This window comes from Somniosus microcephalus, chromosome 21, assembly GCF_052327205.1.
Source record: "Somniosus microcephalus isolate GS21.2 chromosome 21, FLI_Smic_1.0, whole genome shotgun sequence".
Taxonomy (NCBI): Eukaryota; Metazoa; Chordata; class Chondrichthyes; order Squaliformes; family Somniosidae; genus Somniosus; species Somniosus microcephalus.
Window position 1 is genome coordinate 38,308,454 of NC_141007.1, and position 21,829 is coordinate 38,330,282.

Sequence of the window (21,829 nt, forward strand, 5' to 3'; positions counted from 1 at the left end):
GTTGGCATTGGCTTTCCATCTGTCAGCACTCATGTTTTTCACACCATTCTTCTACATATCCCAGGCTTGGCATAATATTTATGGTACTAAATGTAAACCTAGTCAAAGATGACAGGTGTACTACAGAAACCAGCCTCCATATTATTTACCCAAGAGACTTTCCTTTCAGAACTCAAATTGCATAGTGTGGTGAATGGAACTTTTCAGGAAAGTTAAATTGGTGTATAATCAAGCTTATTTAGAACATGTCATAATGAGTGGCTTAAAACTACTGCCCTACATAAAAGGATAATATCATTTTAACACTTGCAAGAATTTAAAATATTGCTCACAATATTTAATTTTTTCTACAGTATATTGCAAATGCAGAAATGTTATAAGATTCTTTGTATTTCTTGAATTTTACTTTGATATTCTACATAACATTTACAACTGTTATTACAGAATGTGTATTTTGAAATACCGAAAGTTATTATTTTAAAACATAGCCACAATTACATTTTACATTTCCTGAACACGAATTGTATAATTGGACAAATATTTCAATTGTGGAACTATTTTCCTATAACTTTGACTTAATATCACCAGCAAATGTGGGGTGGTATGATAGGCTGGTGCCCACAGTTGGGGGCACCAGTGAATGGTGCCAGAGTCATGAGAGTCAAGATTTTCACCCAGTATTCCTCAGACAGTGAATTCCACATTGCAGTCGTACTGTGGAAGGAAAATGCTTTCCAAAATGAAGGGAAAGTTGCCTGGAACAGCTTTTGACTGCACTTCACCATGGGTGGTTACAGAGTGCCAGTCGTCGAGGCTTAGGCGCAAGTCAATCACTTGCCATCTCAATACAGGTAAAGCATGAGATACAGAGGTATCTAGAAAGAACAAAGAGGAAAGTACATTAAAAAACTCACTATTTAAAAATAATAATATATCAATATCCACTGTGTAATGAGCATTAGATATTAACCTTGATTTGCCATGAACAGAAATAAGAAAGTGACCTGTCAAATAACATACCATGGAATCCTTGTATATGTAAAGCACAGAATCTGAAAAAGCTTGCAAATATCCTAATGCACATTTAAGCAAATAATCCCATTTAATGGCCACTTCTGTAAAGGCAAATTCACGTTCTGAGAAAAATCTGTGATTATTAGCAGCCTAATTCATTTTTTCCCCACTAGGTGAAGACCTGTATTGTATCTGTACCTCATACTAAAAGAAAAACTCAGGCCGGAATTTTCCGGGGCGATCAGTGGGGGGTCGAGTGGGAAAGTTGTTATTTTCCACAGGCCTTTCCCCCAGGTGTACCTGTCATCGCGGAGCCGACCCGACCGGTAGCGGCGGGCAACCCAATTGAGATGATTAACAGCTAGTTGTCAGACCCTTTACAGGCCTTTTTAACTTACTTTTGAAATTTAACTGCATGGCAACGGGAACCACGCTGCTCGGGAACCACGTCTGTCAACCTAAGGCGGGAGTTCCGTGGCCATTATTCCAACTGATTACTTGGCAGCATCAAATGTACAGTAAAATCTCCCACTTGACAGATGATCACTTTCCTCAGGCAGAAGCTGTTGCTCAGTCCATTTCCAGTAAAGATTCTGCAGGCTGCAAGTCTTTCAAGTAAAGTTTTCACCTAGTCTCACCTCATTGGAAGAACTCTCTCACCATTGACAGAATGCTTCTGTCATCTGTACTTCACCTGCCATCTATTCCATCAACATGGGTGCTGTTTATACTGTCTCACCTTGGTCCTCAGAATTGGACCACGATCAGCCCCAACACCAGCAGCACCAGGCACACCAGCAGCACCAACAACACCAACCTTCTCTGCAATCACCTGATGCTGCACAGGACACAGGGTATCAGCACCCGAGCACATTGTTGCATCATGGCCAGATTTAGTTAACTTTACACTGTACACCCGTATGGCTGCCACGTGATGCACCAGGTTGGCACCACCCCACAGCAACACCATAAAGCATCCCTACAATGACCAAGCCGTTCCTTTCACACTCATCACCATTGTGGGGGTACCGTTATGTCTCACCATTCACTGCAACTCACTAAGCCGCTTCCATAGGTGCACACAAATCTGTCCAAGTGTTGAAAACAAAGATTTTTATGTTTGACACCACCTTAACAGAAACTTTACATAAACATTGAATAAAACACCCAAGTGGCTACCCTTGTGTGTTGTTAGTTGGTATGATGTCACGAAGATGAGGGTGAGTGTGAGGGGTGGCTAGTGAGATGGGGATGTGATAATGTAGCTAGATAGAGAGGAATGGGTGGATGTGCAAGCTATGTTGGTGTGAGTAATGATGTGCAGGAGTAGGGTAGGGAAGGCAGAGTGATGGGGATGTGATGAGAGGCACAGCAGGATGAGGTTGAGTGTGGCTTTGTATTAACGTTTCATGATCCACTGAGATCATTGAAACGTTTGCAGCACTGCATCCTGGTCCTCCTGACCACATCCCTGCTTGTGACCTCCTCTGCAATCTACAACCAAGCTGTTTTGGTCTCCTGGGGAGGTCTCTGACGTGCCTCAATAATTCCGAGACTCGATGTTAGCGAAACAAAACAAGGCTTTTATTAACTTAGAAGATAACACGCAGTGGAGAGGGGTATCTTCCATCTGGAGATCTGCAGTACTGGATATGAGGCCAGACTGCTTGCTTACATAGGGGCCAGGTATGGGCGGAGCCCTACACACAATGCATTCCATACATTCCAATATACAATACAATGGTGAGGAGAAACCTGAAACCAACCAGTCACAGGCAGTGATATACAATGCAATGGTGAGGAGAAACCTGAAACCGACCACAGTCACAGGCAGTGATGAATGGAATATTTCATCACATTCACCCCTTCTATAGATTTAGTCTGTCCAGGGGTTTGGTAGTCCTCTGCGACCGACGTGGCTGATGTGGTGTCGCGGGTGTCGGCTGGGTGTCCCCGGGGGCCTCCTGGGTCTCTGCCGGGGGTGCCGCCAGGGTTGTTGAAGGGGTAGTTGGTGGGGGTGCCGTTGGTCGATGTTCTTCCGGGGGTGATGAAAGAGTAGTGGGTGGGTAAGGGTTGCTGCGATCGTTGTCGCTGCTATCGCCGTGGTTGTTGTCGTTACCGGCTGGGGCGACGTCTTTTATGGACACGGTGTCCTCCCTTCCGTCAGCGTGCCGGACATATGCGTATTGGGGGTTGGCGTGGAGTAGGTACACTGGCTCCACGAGAGGGTCCGTCTTGTGGCCCCTCACATGCCTTCGCACGAATACCGGACCTGGGGTGGAGAGCCATGACGGCATGGATACGCCTGAGGTGGATTTCCGGGGAAAGACAAACATTCGTTCATGAGGCGTGGCATTAGTGGCAGTACACAATAGCGACCGTATCGAATGGAGCACATCCGAGAGGACTTCCTGCCAGCGGGAGATAGGGAGGCCCTTGGTCCTTAGAGCTAGAGTGACTGCTTTCCATACTGTCCCGTTCTCTCGCTCCACTTGGCCGTTACCCCGGGGGTTGTAGCTGGTGGTACGGCTCGTGGCGATCCCCCTGGACAGCATGTACTGGCGTAGCTCTTCACTCATGAAGGACGCCCCCCTATCCGTATGGATGTAGCTCGGCATACCGAACAGGCAGAACAGGCTGTTGAGGCATTTAATGACCGTGGCGCTGGTCATGTCTGGGCAGGGGAAGGCGAATGGGAACCAGGAGTATTCGTCCACAATGTTCAGGAAGTAAACATTGCGGTCGACGGACGGGAGGGGGCCCTTGAAATCTAAGCTGAGCCGCTCGAAGGGCCGTGTAGCTTTGATTAAGTGGGCTCTATCTGGGCGGTAGAACCGAGGCTTGCACTCAGCGCAAGTGCGGCAGTTCCTGGTCAGAGACCGAACTTCCTCAATCGAGTAGGGTAAGTTACGGGACTTTATGAAGTGGAACAGCCGCGTGACCCCTGGGTGGCAGAGGTCGTTGTGGAGGGTCTGTAGCCGATCCCCGGTGGCGCTGGCACACATCCCTCGTGAGAGGGCGTCAGGGGATTCGTTAAGGGCCCCTGGCCGGTAAATGATGTCATACTCGAAGGTGGAGAGCTCGATCCGCCACCTAAGAATCTTATCATTTTTAATCTTCCCCCTCTGTTTATTATTGAACATAAACGCTACCGACCGCTGGTCGGTAAGTAGGGTGAAGCGTTTGCCGGCTAGGTAGTGGCGCCAGTGGCGCACTGCCTCCACGATGGCTTGGGCCTCCTTTTCCACGGAGGAGTGTCTGATCTCGGGCCCTTGGAGGGTCCTCGAGAAGAAAGCTACGGGCCGCCCCGCCTGGTTGAGGGTGGCCGCCAAGGCGAAGTCAGACGCATCACTTTCCACTTGAAATGGAGTGTTCTCGTCCACTGCCTGTAGCGTGGCCCGCTCAATATCCTGCTTAATGCTTTTGAAGGCGGCGTGGGCCTCAGCAGAGAGCGGAAAAGAGGATGCTTTCAAGAGGGGGCGGGCTTTGTCGGAGTAGTTGGGGACCCATTGGGAATAATAAGAAAATAACCCCAGGCACCTTTTCAGGGCTTTGGGAGTGTTGGGCAGGGGCAGCTCCCGTAGGGGGCGCAATCGGTCGGGGTCTGGTCCGATTTCCCCATTCTCCACCACGCTGCCTAGTATGCAGAGGCGCGTGGTGTTGAAAATGCACTTGTCCTCGTTGTAGGTGAGGTTGAGTTTTTGTGCGGTTTCCAGGAACCTCTCGAGGTTCGAGTCGTGATCCTGCTGGTTGTGACCGCAGATGGTGACATTGTCGAGGTAGGGGAAGGTTGCCTGCAAGTGGTGGTCATCGACCATGCGGTCCATCTCCCTCTGGAAGACCGAGACCCCATTCGTCACCCCAAAGGGGACTCTGAGGAATTGGTAGAGGCGTCCGTTCGCCTCGAAGGCGGTGTACGGGCGGTCCTCTGGTCTGATAGGGAGCTGGTGGTACGCTGACTTCAGGTCGATGGTGGAGAACACCCGGTATTGGGCGATTTGGTTCACCATTTCTGATATGCGGGGTAGCGGGTAGGCGTCTAGTTGGGTGTACCTGTTGATCGTTTGGCTATAGTCGATCACCATCCGTTTCTTCTCGCTACCCCTTACCACTACCACTTGGGCACGCCACGGGCTGTTGCTGCGTTCAATAATGCGCTCTTTCAGGAGCCTGTCTACCTCGGTCGCGATAAACCGCCTGTCCTCCCAGCTGTACCTCCTGCTTTTGGTCGCTATTGGCCGGCAGTTAGGGGTAAGGTTCGCGAATAGCGAAGGCGGCTTTACCTTCAAGGTAGCCAGACCGCACACTGTGAGGGGCGGCTGGGACCCACCGTACTTGAGCGTGATGCTTTGGTGGTTGCACTGGAAATCCAGGCCCAAGATCACGCTCGCACATAGATTCTTCATGATTAATACTTTAAAATTATCATAAACAGTTCCGTTAACGGACAATTGTACCGTGCAGTAACCCAGAATGGTCGATGTTTGGGTTTTATCAGCCATAGAGATGGTACCCTGAGTAGGGACCACCTTTAGGGAGAGTTGTTGTGCCAGTTCAGGGTGGATAAAACTCTCCGTGCTTCCACTGTCAATTAAACATTTAACCCTGCACCCGTTTACCTCGATGTCCACCATTGATTTGGATAGCGGGTGCGGCCTGGTCTGGTCCACTGTGACCGATGCCACTGTAGGGCCCTGATCGAGACAAGATGGCGTCCACGCTGTCTGCTCATAAGATGGCGGACCCCACGAGGTCGGGCAAGATGGCGTCCAAGATGGCCGCTCCCACGGCGTGCACGCGGCGGTGGCGGGTTTTCCAGCGGTTGGTTTTCCGGCGGGGTTCCCTCTGCACACCTTCCCGAAGTGCCCCTTCTTACCGCACTTAAAGCAGGTGGTGCCTTTCGCCGGGCACAGGTTTCTGGTATGCTTTGGCTGCCCGCAGAAGTAACAGTTGGGTCCCCGACGCGTCGCGGCTGTCGTAGGGCTTCTGGGGGGAGAGCGGGGCCCCGACGGTGTCGGGCTGCCGGGTGGGGAAGATGCCTTCCAAGATGGCGGCGCCCTTGGTGCACATGTGGCGGCGTGGACGGCGCGGGCTGAAGAGTAGGCGTCCGAGTTTCTCTGGGCCACATCCAGGGATCGCGCGGTGTCCGCAGCCTGTTTCAGGTCCAATCCCGTTTTTTCCAGCAGTCTTTGCCGGATGTAAGTGGAGCTGAGGCCTGTGATAAAGGCATCGCGAACAAGCTCGTCGGTGTACACTGCGGCTTTTACATCTCGGCACTTGCAGTCTTTGCCAAGCATTTTCAGGGTGCCTAGGAACTCCTCCACCGATTCCCCAGGTCGCTGTGCGCGAGTGGCGAGCAGATGCCTAGCATACACCTCATTCGTAGGCTGCTGGTAATGCGCCTTTAAGATGTCGCAGGCGGCCAGGTACGTGTCGGCGTCTTGGATGAGGGGGTAAACCCGGTGGCTTACCCAATTCCGCAGAATTCCGAGTTTCATCCTCGCAGCGTCCGTAGCGTCTTTGACGGCTGTGGAATTGTCCAGGAAGAATTCCATACACATAAACCAGTGTCCGAAGCGTGCTGATGCGTCCGGAGCATGCTGATCCAAATCCAAACGTTCGGGTTTCAGGAGTTGGTCCATTGTGTTGAAAAAATAAGTTAATAAAATTGACGTGCCTCAATAATTCCGAGACTCGATGTTAGCGAAACAAAACAAGGCTTTTATTAACTTAGAAGATAACACGCAGTGGAGAGGGGTATCTTCCATCTGGAGGTCTGCAGTACTGGATATGAGGCCAGACTGCTTGCTTACACAGGGGCCAGGTATGGGCGGAGCCCTACACACAATGCATTCCATACATTCCAATATACAATACAATGGTGAGGAGAAACCTGAAATCAACCACAGTCACAGGCAGTGATATACAATACAATGGTGAGGAGAAACCTGAAACCAACCAGTCACAGGCAGTGATGAATGGAATATTTCATCACAGTCTCTTCCACCCATCAGAAGGGCAGAGGACCTCCCTGCGTGCTCTGACTCGTCATGGGAGAACCTGGGTGCTGCCGTGTACCTCTGTGCAGTGCTTATCAGTGTTTGCAGCACTCCAGTGCTGTAGTACACTGACAGCACTATGTTAGATTAAACGTCAAATCTATTGCGGCCATGGTCCCTTTAAAGATCCCAGCTGAAACCTGCCATGAATGACGTCACCAGACTTGCACCATTTAATTGGGCCGGGTAATGCACTGGGTGGGCTTAATAGGCCGGATTAAGGGACAGTCATTTTCGGCAGCGGGATGGAGCCAGCAGTGGGGTCGTGACCACTGCCTGCACCGGACCCACTGAGGTAGGCAAATTTCTGGCCTGAGCTTGGCTCAGAGTCTGAGTTGGAAGGTCATTAGTTCAAGACCCACTGCAGTACTTGAGCATGTAATCTTGGCTGACAATTTAGTGTGGTATAGAGGGAGTGGTATCTTTCAGATGAGACATTAAACCAAGGCACTGTTTGCCTGTTAAGGTAGATGTAAAAGATTTCATGACACTATTAGCGGAAAGCAGGGGAATTTTCCTGGTGTCCTGGTAACATTTGTCCCTCAACCAATGCTACCAAAACAGATCAACAGGTCATTTATCTCATTGCTATTTGTGGGGCCTTGCTGTGCACAAATTGTCTGTCACTTTTCCTTTGATTATAAGAGTGACCACACATCAAAAATAATCTATTGGATGTGAAGTGCTTTGAGACAGCCTGATGACATGAAAAGTTCTATATAAATGCAAGTCCTTTCTAACACATACCCATATTATTAGACATTTCTTCCAGTGCCTGTAAATTGCTTACTTTGCAACCTATGAGTGCATCTCTTCAAGATTACTCTGAACTCCCACGAATAATTCTATATTTAGCAAAATAGGCTTTTTACACACCCAGACAGAGTTAAAGGGGTCAAAGGAAACATGTCACGGACCTACTGACTGCAACATTTATCTAATGGGTAGACCCAACATCATAAGACATAAGCAACAAACTCTCCAGTGGGTCCTCCAAGTGTTTTCTTGTGTTGGGAATAAACAGAAATACCTATAAATAATAAATGTTTTATATTAGATCATAAAATAGAAGCAGAGGGAAAGCAGAAATTATGGCAATTAAGGTGATAGTCCAGATGGTGATGTCATGACATTATGGAAAATATGAAGTCTTTATGACAAATAGAAAGTTTAATTTCATAGGAACAATGTTATCTTCTAATTTTCTATATGTATATTTTTTTCTTTGGTCAGTTTAAATTGGGTTTACAGCAAATCAAATCCAAATTCTACCTATGACTGGAAATGCTACAGGGGGGTCATTCTATGTATTATGGGATGACTGACTGCAAACTATCGACATAATAATTTATTCAATCACTTCAGGCCTATGGCAGACTGTTACTGCTTTGAGCAGACTCCAGTGCCTATCATCTGGCCCAATGGCTGAGTTATCTGAAATGGTTTTGTTCTGAAAATAGCTTCCTCTGTTAGAAGAGTAAGGAAGGCATTAATATTGTTATTTTTTTAATTCCAACCTTATTTACCTGCTTGCTTTGTTCACGTGAATAGTCAGCGAAGTCAAATGGACTTTGGAAACCAGGTGACAAATAAATGTGACTCCAAGAATAATTTGGCAGACACTGTTGACACTTACGGAGCAAAATCCTTGGTGCTTTTGTGTCTTTAAGTTTCTGGATGATTGTTAGCTGTATTTGATTTTGAAAGACACATTTTGAATTTCCTTTGTCCTCGGTCAACCTTTAAAGGGTACAAGGACTATATGTCAACAAGAGCTATACATCAGCAAGTGTACTCCCGGTTCACCAGTTCTTTGATCAAGAGGACTAGAGACTCTGTAGGGGAAATTTCAACTTCCACCTAAAACGGGCGTCAAGTCGGTGGAACGGGCTCTTCCGCATGCCCAAAACCAAGGTCAGGAGGCCTGAACCATTTGGCGAGCAGTGGGCGACACACGGGTGATTCCTTGACGCTTGCCAGTTGTGTGACGGTAAGAAATTACTGGCTCCTATACTGGCTGGCAAGTCGGGTCTGGAGGGGGTAGCCAATCACAGAGGCGAGTGAGCACAGGCTGGCAGCAGGCCAGGAAGACCACGCCTGTTCCCATCAAAAATAGAAAAAGGTTTAGGGCCTCTTTTGTGAACTGTCCCTTTAAGGTGCGATGATTAGGCTGCTCACTGCCTGGTACAAATGGGCAGAATACTTCAAAATTGCAAGTGAGGTCCTGCAATGGCATAGGACCCCAATTTGCATATTTAATCAGCCTCCCGCCTGAAACAAGTGGGTGTACTGCTCGTCCACTTAGAGGCTTGCCTGAAAATTGCATGAGGTGAACCTTGGGTGTCCAAGGGGCAGCCGAGGTAACAACAGTTAACGTTCAACCTTGCATAATGCTACATTATCAGCTATAATGCATATAAAGTCATACTCTGGTTTGTAGGGAGCAAAAGCTTAATTACAGGAGTAAATTCTTGGTATAGAGCCTGAGAGAAATAACTAGGTAAATTTTAAAAATCTAACATTACTGAAAATATTATGTCCTCTTAAAGCAATGGAAAACCATTAGTTTAGTCACTTCTTGTAGCTGTGTGTGACTGTTTAAATTTTACACAGCAGATCCATTTAGACAAAAGCAAAATACTGCGGATGCTGGAAATCTGAAATAAAAACAGAAAATGCTGGAAATACTCAGCAGGTCAGGCAGCATCTATGGAGAGAGAAACAGAGTTAACATTTCAGGTCGATGACCCTTCGTCAGAACTGGAAAAAGCTGGAGATGGAACAGGTTTTTAAGCAAGTGTAGGGGCAGGGAAAGGGGGGAGGGGAGGAAAGAACAAAAGGGAAGGTCTGTGATAGGATGGAAGGCAGGAGAGATTAAGAGATGGTGCAAGGCAAAAAGAGATGGTAATGTAACAAGTTAAGAAACAAAAATGGCTCTAGATGGAAGACAGGAGAGATTAACAGACATTAAGAGATGGTGCAAGGCAAAAGGAGATGGTAATGGGACAAGTTAAGAAACAAAAGATGGCTCTAGATGAAGTGTAAATGGCACTGGCAGAATCCGCCGCATCTGCTCTGACGATGCCACCTTCCGTACCAGTGCTTCCGACATGTCTTCCTTTTTCCTCAACTGAGGATTCCCCTCAACTGTGGTTGACACGGCCCTTGACCATGTCCGTTCTATTTCCCGCACATCTGTTCTCACCCCTTCCCCTCCCTCCCGGAACCACGATAGGGTTCCCCTTGTCCTCACCTTTCACCCCACCAGCCTCCACATTCAATGGATCATCCTCCGCCATTTCCGCCACCTGCAGCATGATCCCACCACCAAACACATCTTCCCCTCACCTCCCCTTTCAGCATTCCGAAGGGACCGCTCCCTCCGTGACACCCTGGTCCACTCCTCTATCACTCCCAACACCCCTTCCTCTTCGCCTGGCACCTTCCCGTGCAAGAGCAGGAGATGTAACACATGCCCTTTTACTTCCACCCTTCCCACTGTCCAGGGCCCCAAATACTCCTTCCAGATGAAACAGCGATTTACTTGTACTTCTTGCAATTTAGTATACTGTATTCACTGCTCATGATGCGGTCTCCCCTACATTGGGGAGACCAAACGCAGATTGGGTGACCGCTTTGCGGAACACCTCCGTTCAGTCCGTAAGGGTGACCCCGAGCTTCCGGTGGCCTGTCACTTTAATTCCCCGCTCCACTCCCACTCAGACCTCACCGTCCTCGGCCTCTTGCATTGTTCCATGGAAACCCAGCGTAAGCTCGAGGAACAGCACCTCATCTTTCGATTAGGCTCTTTACAGCCTTTTGGACTCAACATAGAGTTCAAAAATTTCAGACCAAAACCTCTGCCCCTGTCCCTTTTTTTTTCCATTTATTTTTTTCTCTCTCCTACATGGCAGCTGTCTTTCATTCTGCCAGTGCCATTTACACTTCATCTAGAGCCATCTTTTGTTTCTTAACTTGTCCCATTACCATCTCCTTTTGCCTTGCACCATCTCTTAATGTCTCCTGCCTTCCATCCTATCACAGACCTTCCCTTTTGTTCTTTCCTCCCCTTTCCCTGTCCCTGCACTTGCTTAAAAACCTGTTTGATCTCCAGCTTTTTCCAGTTCTGAGGTCCATTTAGACACTGATCTGTTATGCATTTGCAGTATTCTCAACGTCTGTTCCAGATTTCCATCATTTGTAGCTTTATTTTTTAGTGCTGACCATTTTTATTTAATTGGTTCCTTCAGGTCTCCTGCTCAATGATAATATTGTAGCTTGCTAGAGGAATGCTTGTTGTTTGTCATGAAATATTGGCCCAGTAATTCCGGGCACAACGTGTGAGTACGGACGGGGTACTCACGCGTGTGCCCGGAGGAATTGCCAGTTTTCAGCATGCACAGCGCATGCGCTGAAAACCGGCATTTCCTGTCCTCTGACCCAAGGGGTTAAGAGGCAGAGCGCGCGCGACTGCACAGGCAGCGCGTGCGCAGTGAAATTCCTTTTTTTTTTCAGTGTTGCGCGCGTATAAAGGCCTCCGGTCTTTACACGTGGAAAAAGCAGACGTAAGTATTTCGTTTTTCAGGTAAGTGGGCTTTTAGTACAATGTAGAATTTTTTTTTCCACAGCTTTGTTATTTTTAAAGAATTTACAGTAAGGTAAGTTTAGTTTTAGACCCTATTTTTTTTAAATTTATTTTTTTCAAAAAATTGATTAATTGTTTAAAACATTTTAAAAAACTTATTTATAGTTAATATAATCAGTGGGATGTTTTTTAAAATGTTATTTAAAGTTAAAGTAGTGTTTTGGCAGCCCATACTTTTCATGAGTTTGACAGCTCTTACTGTCAAACTCATGAATGCGTTTCCCCTCCCCTGATTGGCTGCACAGTGCTCACCTGATCCCAGCCGGCACATCGCACTAACTACGCCGCTGGATCAGGTAAGCACAGCGCGCTGACAGCTGACCTGGGCCTGTGACAGGAAATGCAAGCAGGCCCGGGCTTCAGATGTCGGCGCACAGGGTGAGTGCACATCGGGGGCTTGCACGCACGGCAAGCCCCCGATCCTAATTTCAGGGCCATTGTAAGGAGGTCAAGGAAAAATAGCTGTTAAAAGTTTAAAAAGAGAGCATACTCTGTAATGCCCATATACAGAATGAAAGTAGTATGAAAATTGCATATCGTGCCTTGTTATCTATGGGGTTGAACAATGCAGCCGGTCGTATAATTCCAACTTTTGATAAAACTCCCCACTTAAATAGGGTCAAATTAACAGGTATATGGTTAAGTGAGCTACACCGTTTATGTCAGAAAAAGGCAGGCATACTTAGGGGAGATATTGGGTACCTTTGCGTCTCCCATTATCTCCTCCTTGGGGGCGATTACTTATTGACCAAGCGCGGCGAGAAGATCTACTCCCATGATATTCGGCGGGAGACTTGCAGCAGCGGTATGGCGTTGCACTCCGATCTCCTTCGCCCGGAGATCGTGAAGTCATCACTGTGCGCATCGCCCCGGTAGTGCCCTGGATCCGAACTTTGGTTCCGCCCCTTGTGGCATCGCCGGGCAAAAGCACCGGCAGCTGCATGAGGCATTCATCGGGAGGCCGGGCGCTTCAGATGCGATACTTAAAGGCGAGGTGGCCGAGGTAAGTAATAAAAATCTGAAATGACTTTTCTGGGTTTTTTCCAGTTTTCTTCTCCAGCGATCGATCAGCCCGGCACTCTGCTGCTGTGCATCGGGCTGATTGGGCCGGATCACGGCTGCCATCGGGGACCAGGTAAGTTTTGTCCTTGCAGAGCCTCCAGCGATGGCCCTTCCCTTTAAGGGAGGGAAGGAGCCTTCCAACACGGCAGTGCTGCACGGCCCATTGTCCAGCGCTGCTCACTGCCCCGCCTGCTGCCTGCTGCGTTCCAGGAAGGACGTGGAGCGTTTGAGTTAGCGTTCCACTTCTTTCCTGGAGCGCGAAACCGAATTTTAAAAAATTTGAAAGACATTAGCGCCTGGCGCTAATTTTTTCAACTTTTAAAAGTTAGTGCCCCAAACGGGGCTATAATGAATTTCTCCCCCTAATGTTTTCCTGCATAGGTCTTAAAAAAAATATTTTTGTTAGTTAAACAAAGTGCTCATTGCAAGTGGTTTGGAGAAATGAGAACAGAGCTATTGAATTTTAAAATAAATATCTAAAGTATTAAATGAAGTGAGAGGTCACCGACATTTCAGATTACACCTGAATCCACCCATTCATGTACAAACACATTGCCTCCAATATATATTTTCACAAGGATAAGAAACCTTCTGTTGCATAAACACTGATGTCTTTAGCCTGTGGTGTACACTCTTGCCAGCAAAGGATATAAAAAGCTGTCAATAAGTTTGCTTTACACCTTAGGTTTTCATGAATTTTAAACTGTTAGAGAGAAATTTATGTCTGTTTACCTCCTGTAGCTAATAATTACTCAAGTGATGGGCACTTCTTCAAAGCCTACTGAAAAATAAATCTCTGAGGTTCAAAAATTCAAAACAACAGGCCATAATTTGCTGTAGCAGGGCATCTAATGGCATCTGTCGTTAGTTAGACTTGCCCTTACATGTTTAGGTTTTTACATTTTTTGCTTGACATGTTGCTGAAAGTGCAAACTGATATCGTCGCATTGAGGAAACAAGGCACCTGGGACCTGAGTGAACAGGGCAAGCAACTGTGCATATCCCTAACCAATCAGATTGAAGGATTGTGAAATAAATAGCGCAAAGACTGCGAAGTAAGGTTAAATTAGAGTGGGTGAATTCAATGTCAATTCAGGTATAGAAAGAGAAATAAAGAGAGGAATAGAAAGATTAGATTAAGAGAGAGAAAGAGACAGAAAGGATGTCATGAATCTTATCATGACTCATGAAGTAACACTGGGCGGCCAGCTGGTGGCGCCGTCCAAGGAGTATAAATACTCGGGCGTGGGCCCAGCTTGCTCAGGATGTTTCTGTAACCAGGAACTAGTGATGTAACTAGAATCTCATGGTTTTGAAACAGTTGATTAAAGCCTTGTTTTATACTCAAACCAAGTACTCAGTAGTCTTTTTACATCAAAGGATATGTTCAATTTTCTTTTAAAATTTCTCGGGCGCAAAATTGGGATTGGCGTGTGCGTGCTTTTTCGGTGCTACGAGTGCTGTTTTGGTTCCAAAATGGCGTCCGCGGCATGCGCGCGCACTTTTGGTGTGAGTTGCGCAGGACACCATATTGGTGAGGATAATAGTGCGCGCGAAGTGAACGTCTGCCGGAAGTAAGCAGAGTAGGCAGATCATGACGTCAATCAGCGTGTAACGCTGGGTTGATGCCAGCGTTGCCATTTTGTAGCTGCCACCAGAAGAGATCATGACGTCAATCAGCGTGTAACGCTGGGTTGATGCCAGCGTTGCCATTTTGTAGCTGCCACCAGAAGTGTACGTGCGCATGCGCCACAGATGCAATTTTAGACCTCTAAGGGCACTCGTAGCTTCCAAAGAACGGGCGCTAGATCCAAATTTTGCGCCCCTTAGCTCCAAATCTCCTGGATCACAGTAATGCAGAAATTATGCCAAAATATACGGCGATCTTGCCAATGGGAACTTATACCTAAATTATCTGCAATGCTTATTTGCCTACACTAGAACATAAAAATCAATGTAAAACAAGTGCACATGCAACAACACCAACAGGAGTAATAGCGAGTGGGCTGCTGTCTTCTGCCATGACACCTCACTCTCAGAGACTCATACCTCTGCTGTTCCTCTTCCTCTCCCATCATTATGCAGAACAGGGATATGTCCATTGGGAAGGCCACTTCAACTGCTTAGTTCTTCTGAACACACGGGCAGTAGCAATTGTCCAAAACATTTAGGGTGTGCTGAGACTGGCAGCACTTTGGTTAAGTATAGTGCAGGTCTCAGTGAGAGAAATTCCAAAACGATCGCAAAGAAAATCAGCATCCAACTCCAGAAACCTCAGTTACTCTTACACCAGGAGACACTGAGCCATGCTGCATCTACATGTTTGTCCGTGAATATACACTAGCGCATTATTCGCATAAATGCAAGAAACTGCTGTGAGCTGGTCTTTTGCAGGCGGGCAGAGCTATGTAAATGAGCGCGAGGCTTTCAGCGGATATACCTCAGAAGCGATGGATGCAACTGATGGAGAAAATTTGTATGCAGTGGTGTTTCAACGTGAAATCAGTTACACGTGAATTTCCTCAGAAAAATATCAGCAGGACTCTTCTACAGTAGCTGTGCCGAGACTTTCCGGCAAATTCCAGGCCCCTATCTGTTCTCTCTGCAGATGCTGCCTGGCCTGCTGAGTGTTTCCAGCATTTTTGGTTTTCAAAGATGCACTCTTGATTTTTTTTCTGGGTCAACTGACGGCACGTTAAGTTTTTTGACCATTTTTCCACAGAAAGGATTTGAAAATAAAGGTTACTTTTAACATTTGGGATTTCTTTTTAACCAAAATGTATTCCTACAAGATTTTTTTTAAAAGGCAGCTAGACAAATTAGATGGAATTAAGTAAATCTGATCTTAACTATTGCTCTGTATGTTTACACTCTGAAATAAAGCAGTTTAATGATTCATATTAAGCCTTGCCTTACCAAGTACCTGCTCGGTCTGCCTTTGGAGAGATTGCAGTAAGTACACATGCAAAAGACATGAATATCCAGATCAGGTTACTTATTGCCAAATCCCTGGGTTACACTATCATACCAGTAGGTATAGGATAGTGCGAGTAAACATACAATGGTTAAAACAGCACATTTTTTTTTTCAGAATTATGGTGGGGAATTTTGCCAGCCCTGGGGAGGCGGGACTGCCGGGAAAATGGCAGAAACTGGGAGCGGGTACCGAACCCGCTCCGAGCCATCTTCCTCGGAGGTGGGAAGGGCATTACAGCCAATTAACTGCCTGTTAACAGTTAGTTAGCAGGCAGTTAAGAGGATTATCTCCATTTTACCCACACAAGTGCGGGCTTCCCGGCGGCTGTGAACCTCGCCAGGGTCAGCGAGGTGAGCAGTGGATCTGCGGGGGTGAGCGGGTTCGAAAAGTCCGCTGTGGAGGTGAGTGATGGGTGCAAGTGTGGAGAGGTAAGTATGGGAGGTGAGTGTAAAGTGTTAGAAAAAGTTTACTTACCTTTGCTTCTTCCTGCAGGCTTCAACCCTTGGGGATCCGGAGGTGCCTCATCTCAACGGCAGAGATGACAGCAGAATGGCTGCTGCATTCTCCAGTGCAACAGCCATCTGATTTCTGCTAAAAGAAAGAGGTTTAGTGAGTCTTCAGTATAAGGACTCACCAAAGAACAGAGATTGTCAGTGTTTGACAACTTTGACATCATACGCTGACGTCCTCTGTCACCGGCTTTCCCTTAATTGGCCTGCTAAGCCCGCAGGGTGGGCTTAACAAGGTCAATCAAGGGAAAATAGCGTGGGTTGGCCGGACGTCGTAGGGGGCGGGACTGAAACCCAACCCCCAGCAGTCCCGCCCCCAGCGTGTCCCCATTAATAAAATCCAGCCCATGGTTATTCTGTGACTCAAGAGATGTAAACTGGATTCAGTAATTTGAATATAAAGGTGGATGGAATACCAGCTGAAAATAGGAGTTGAAATCAAGTCTGCTTCCTGACAGTCCAGTGCTCTAATGTTGTCCATTGCGGCACTGTGGTGTATGGTGTTTAAGTTATTTCATAGTCGTTATTCTGGTTGGTGAAAAGATGTCTCAAAACATGCCACTCAGATGTCTCAAAACATACCACTAACCATAATACAGGTCCACAACCCCTTATCCGCAATTCCGAAATTCGAAAAGCTGCGAAAACCGAAAGTTTTTTCGTGGAGCGTCACTCGTGTGCACGACAAGACCCGAGTGGCACCAAACATGACCCGACGCAGCCGATGCTTGACCCACGCAGGTGTGAGGCGTCAGTTGTGTCTCAGCGCTGCTACCAGTCACACGTGCGTCTGCTGCTCTCTGATATTTTTTGTTATTTTGTGATTTTGAGTTTAATTTCACTGTGAAAATGTCAAAAAGAGCTGCAGCTAGGGTGTTACCGTAATACCGTTTGAAATCCGAAAAATTCCGAAACACATCTGGCCCCAAGGGTTTCGGATAAGAGGTTGTGGACCTGTACATTGCACTAAATTATCAGCTTTCATTTCACTGCAGTTAATTATCAATCAGAATAATCTATTGAGCCAATCAAAAGTGTATGGTGGACAGCCTAAATCAGTATCTAAAATTATGAGGCATCCCCTGATGTACAGATATTCAAATTACACAGAACATTGCCTTTAACAATCTCAGTAAACAAAGCTAGCTGATGCTTAAAATAAGTTATAGGAATTGGTTACAATGAGCTCCAGCTACACAGATTGTTAATGATGGACAGAGTCACAGACATTACCATTAATACTGGCAAGGAAAACAATTTTTGCTTATCTGAATAATTTTGTATGAAAAGATTATTATTCAGAATGAGAAACAGAACAATGTGGAGCTGTGCCCCAGCACAATGGAAAATGATCCACCCACTTTCCTATGGTATGTACAATAAAATTTAAATGATCTGTGCCCCCATCATCTATTTCCTTCATTTTAACTTTAAACGATGGTGTAAAATGGGCATTATCGAACTAGCCGCCTATTATACACCACGCTTGATTTTTCTTTCTATTGAACTCAATGGAAATGAAAATCAGGCGGTGTGTATTATGGGCGGCATATTCGATATCACCCATTTTACACCATCGTCCATAGTTAAAAGTACTCCCGAGTAAAGAAAGACTTGCATTTCTATAGCGCCTTTCACGACCACCAGATGTCTCTAAGCGCTTTACAGCCAATGAAGTACTTTTGAAGTGTAGTCACTGTTGTAATGTGGGAAATGCGGCAGCCAATTTGCGCACAGCAAGCTCCCACAAACAGCAATGTGTTAATGACCAGATAATGTTTTTGTTATGTTGATTGAGGGATAGTTGACTGAGTAGTCCAGAACGAGGGGCCATAGATACAAGATTAAGTGTAAGAGATTTAGAAGAGTGAGCAAGAGAAACCTCTTTACACAGAGAATTGTGAAGCTGTGGAATTTACTTCCAGTTAGTGGCTCGGGCAGAAACTAGGTCAACAGCCAAGATTAGATAGGATAGGTGGATGAAGGAAAAGGGGTCTCGCAACAGAATGGGTAAATGTGTTTCAGACTATAAGCCCGTGTGGAGGGCAAGTGTTGACATGGATTGGTTGGACGGTATGGCCTGTTTCCACGTGGTAATCTCTGTATGTTTCTATCGATTTCTATATATCTGCATACTCAACCATCCTGGGAAATTTTTGCAGGAGTTGAGGCAGGGTCAGTGGACAGTGGGAGTCATGGGCCTCGATTTTCATTGACCCGTGGAGCCGGGATTGGAGGCGTGTGGGGGGTGAAAGTCCCGAATTCGGGGGTCCCGACACCATCCCGCCCCCAACCCGTCTCCATGTAAGTTTCAAAGGAGGCGGGTACCCGCCTCGCACTGGGACCCGCCTACCCGAGGCGGGAAGGGATTAGTGCTAATTAACTGCCTGTTAACAGGTCGTTAATAGGCAGTTTTTAGCCTAATCCCTATTTTAAAGCTTGAAGTGAGGGATTCCCGACGGCTCCAAACCACGCCAAGTTAGAGGAGTCGGGCCGTCGGGTTGAAGGACTTGGAGGGGTCGAGATGTCAGTGTTCAGGTGAGTGATGGGTGCATGAGTGCAAAGGTAAGTGTGTTTGGTGTGTCTAAAGTGTGTAAAGAAGTTTAAATTACCTGTACTTACCTTTACAGCCTTCCTTCCTCTAGGTTTCGGGAGTCCATCATCTAACCAGCACAGAAAGCAGAATGGCTGCGATCTGTCAAAAGTGACAGCCTGCAGCTTTCTGTGCCGGTGAGATTTCTAACTGAGTCTGTGGAGAAGGACTCAGGTTAGAAGTAAGACTATCAGTGTTTGACAGCTTCAAACAGCTGTGAAACACTGATATTTCATCTGTCGAAACGTCTTGACAGATGAAATTTCTGTCTGTGACGTCACCTGTTGCCGGGTGGCCCTTAATTGGCCTGCTGAGCCCACTGGGCAGGCTCAACAAGGTCAATCAAGTGAAAATCACGTGGATTGGCCGCATCTCGATGGAGGCAGGACTACAACCCCGAAAGTTGTAGTCCCGCCTCCAACCCGACTTCTGAATGAAAATCACCTCCATGGTGTCTGGTTTTGAGATCAGTAGGGCACCAGGGTACCAAACTAGTGCAAGTTGGTAATCTAATGAAATGTGAGATCTATTAATAGATTTCCTGTGTAATTTTACCTAAATCACTATTGTAAAGTACAGTAAAGTATTTAAGATCTCCAGTAGAAATATAATTAGCCCTCTTAAATGTACTCAACTTTAATCGTGCAAAGCTTTCCTTGATTTTTAATCTATGTTCTGAGACTAAACTTTCAGCATTGGAAATTTAAAATGTAGTGTTTGCCTTGTTCAGATTTGCAGTATTTGTATTCTCCAGGTTGTACAGTGGAAGCTCGACTACCTGCCAATTTACATTATCCAGCAGGGGTCCCCTCGTTATAGTGGATATTCGAAGCTCCAATGCAGTAAAATGCTGATAAACCTCACCTCCAGAAAATCGTAGTAAATGTCTGAAATTTCTATACGTTTCTGTTCTATATGTACAAAGTAATACATTGATAACGTCAGTAAAAAGAAAAAGATTTCATTTAAAATATTAGCTTTCTATGGCAACAAATGGCTGTTATGAAATAGCAAATAGCAAATTGCTGAGAGTGTTAACTGGAAGAATTTTGGAAATAACAACAGAAAACGCTGGAAAAACTCAGCAGGCCGGCAGCATCCGTGGAGAGAGAAACAGAGTTAACGTTTCAGGTCGATGACCCTTTGTCAGAACTGGAAAAAAGCAGGAAATGGAAAGCAAGTTTAGGGGCTGGGAAAGGGGGGAGGGGATGAAAGAATAAAAGGGAAGGTCAGTGACAGGATAGAAAGCAGGAGAGGTTAAGAGGCATTGAGAGACATTAAGAGATATTCAAGGCAAGAGGAGGTGGTAATGGGACAGGTGTTGGAACAAAGGATGGCTCTAGATGGGGTGTGAATTGCGCTGGCAGAATGAAGGACAGCTGCCATGTGGGAGAGAAGAAAAAAAGGCAAAACAAAAAGTGTGGATAAAAAAATGGAAAAATATATATATGTGATAGGGGCCGAGGTTCTGATCTGAAATTGTTGAACTCTATGTTGAGTCCAGAGGGCTGTAGAGTACCTAATCGGAAGATGAGGTGCTGCTCATTTCCTCCAAATCAAAGGTGTTGCTATGGGTACCCGCATGGGTCCTAGCTATGCCTGCTTTTTCGTGGGATATGTGGAACACTCTTTGTTCCAGTCCTACTCGGGTCCCCTCCCTCACCTCTTTTTCCGGTACATTGATGACTGTATCCGTGCCGTCTCCTGCTCTCGCCCTGAACTAGAAAATTTCATTCATTTTGCTTCCAATTTCCACCCTTCCCTCACCCTCACATGGTCCATCTCTGACTCTTCCCTTCCCTTCCTTGACTTCTCCATCTCCATCTCTGGGGATAGGTTATTGACATTCACTACAAGCCCACTGACTCCCACAGCTACCTGGACTAGACTTCCTCCCACCCCGCCTCCTGTAAGGACTCTATTCCATTCTCCCAGTTTCTCTGTCTCTGTCGCATCTGCTCTGACGATGCCACCTTCCATACCAGTGCTTCCGACGTGTCTTCCTTTTTCCTCAACCGAGGATTCCCCTCTACTGTGGTTGACATGGCCCTCGACCGTGTCCGTTCTTTCTCCCGCACTTCTGCCCTCACCCCTGCCCCCTCCCTCCCGGAACCACGATAGAGTTCCCCTTGTCCTCATCTTTCACCCCACCAGCCTCCGCGTTCAACGGATCATCCTCCGCCATTTCCGCCACCTCCAGCGTGATCCCACCACCAAACGCATCTTCCCCTCACCTTCCGTAGGGACTGCTCCCTCTGCAACACCTTAGTCCATGCCTCCAACACCCCCAGCAGCCCTTCCCCTTTGCCCGGCACCTTCCCGTGCAAACGCAGGAGATGCAACACATGCCCTTATACCTCCCCCCTTCCCATTGTCCAGGGCCCCAAACACCCCTTCCAGGTGAAACAGCGAGTTACTTGTACTTCTTGCAATTTAGTGTATTCGCTGCTCACGATGTGGTCTCCTCGACATTGGGGAGATCAAACGCAGATTGGGTGACCGCTTTGCGGAACACCTCCGTTCAGTCCGTAAGGTGGACCCCGAGCTCCCGGTGGCCTGTCACTTTAATTCACCGCTCCATTCCCACTCAGACCTCACCGTCCTCGGCCTCTTGCGTTGTTCCAAGGAAGCTCAGCGTAAGCTCGAGGAACAGCACCTCATCTTTCAATTAGGTACTCTACAGCCCTCTGGACTCAACATAGAGTTCAACAATTTCAGATCAGAACCTTGGCCCCTATCACATATATATATTTTCTTTTTTTTTTATCCACACTTTTTGATTGGCCCCTTTTTTTCTTTCCTCCCACATGGCAGCTGTCCTTCATTCTGCCAGCACAATTCACACCTCATCTAGAGCCATCCTTTGTTCCGTAACCTGTCCCATTACCACCTCCTCTTGCCTTGAATATCTCTCAATGTCTCTTAATCTCTCCTGCTTTCTATCCTATCACTGACCTTCCCTTTTATTCT

The 21,829-nt window shown here is 46.7% G+C and overlaps 1 protein-coding gene across 4 annotated transcripts in view; it reads right to left on the bottom strand.

Moving 5' to 3' along the window:
* Window positions 1-301: 301 nt before the first annotated feature.
* LOC147102713 (uncharacterized) overlaps window positions 302-21,829 on the bottom strand; it is a 75,380-nt gene continuing 53,852 nt past the window's right edge. The window contains exons 1-3 of one of the 4 annotated variants that reach the window (XR_015073073.1): window positions 8,600-8,703; window positions 7,991-8,103; window positions 303-875 (exon numbers count right to left, since the gene is read on the bottom strand). Coding sequence is in view for 1 of the 4 variants with exons in the window: in XM_085963440.1 (XP_085819566.1) it covers window positions 685-875; window positions 8,710-8,813 (295 nt within the window). In the remaining 3 variants the exon portion in view is untranslated. The other 3 variants (XM_085963440.1, XR_015073071.1, XR_015073072.1) reach the window with 3 other exon arrangements.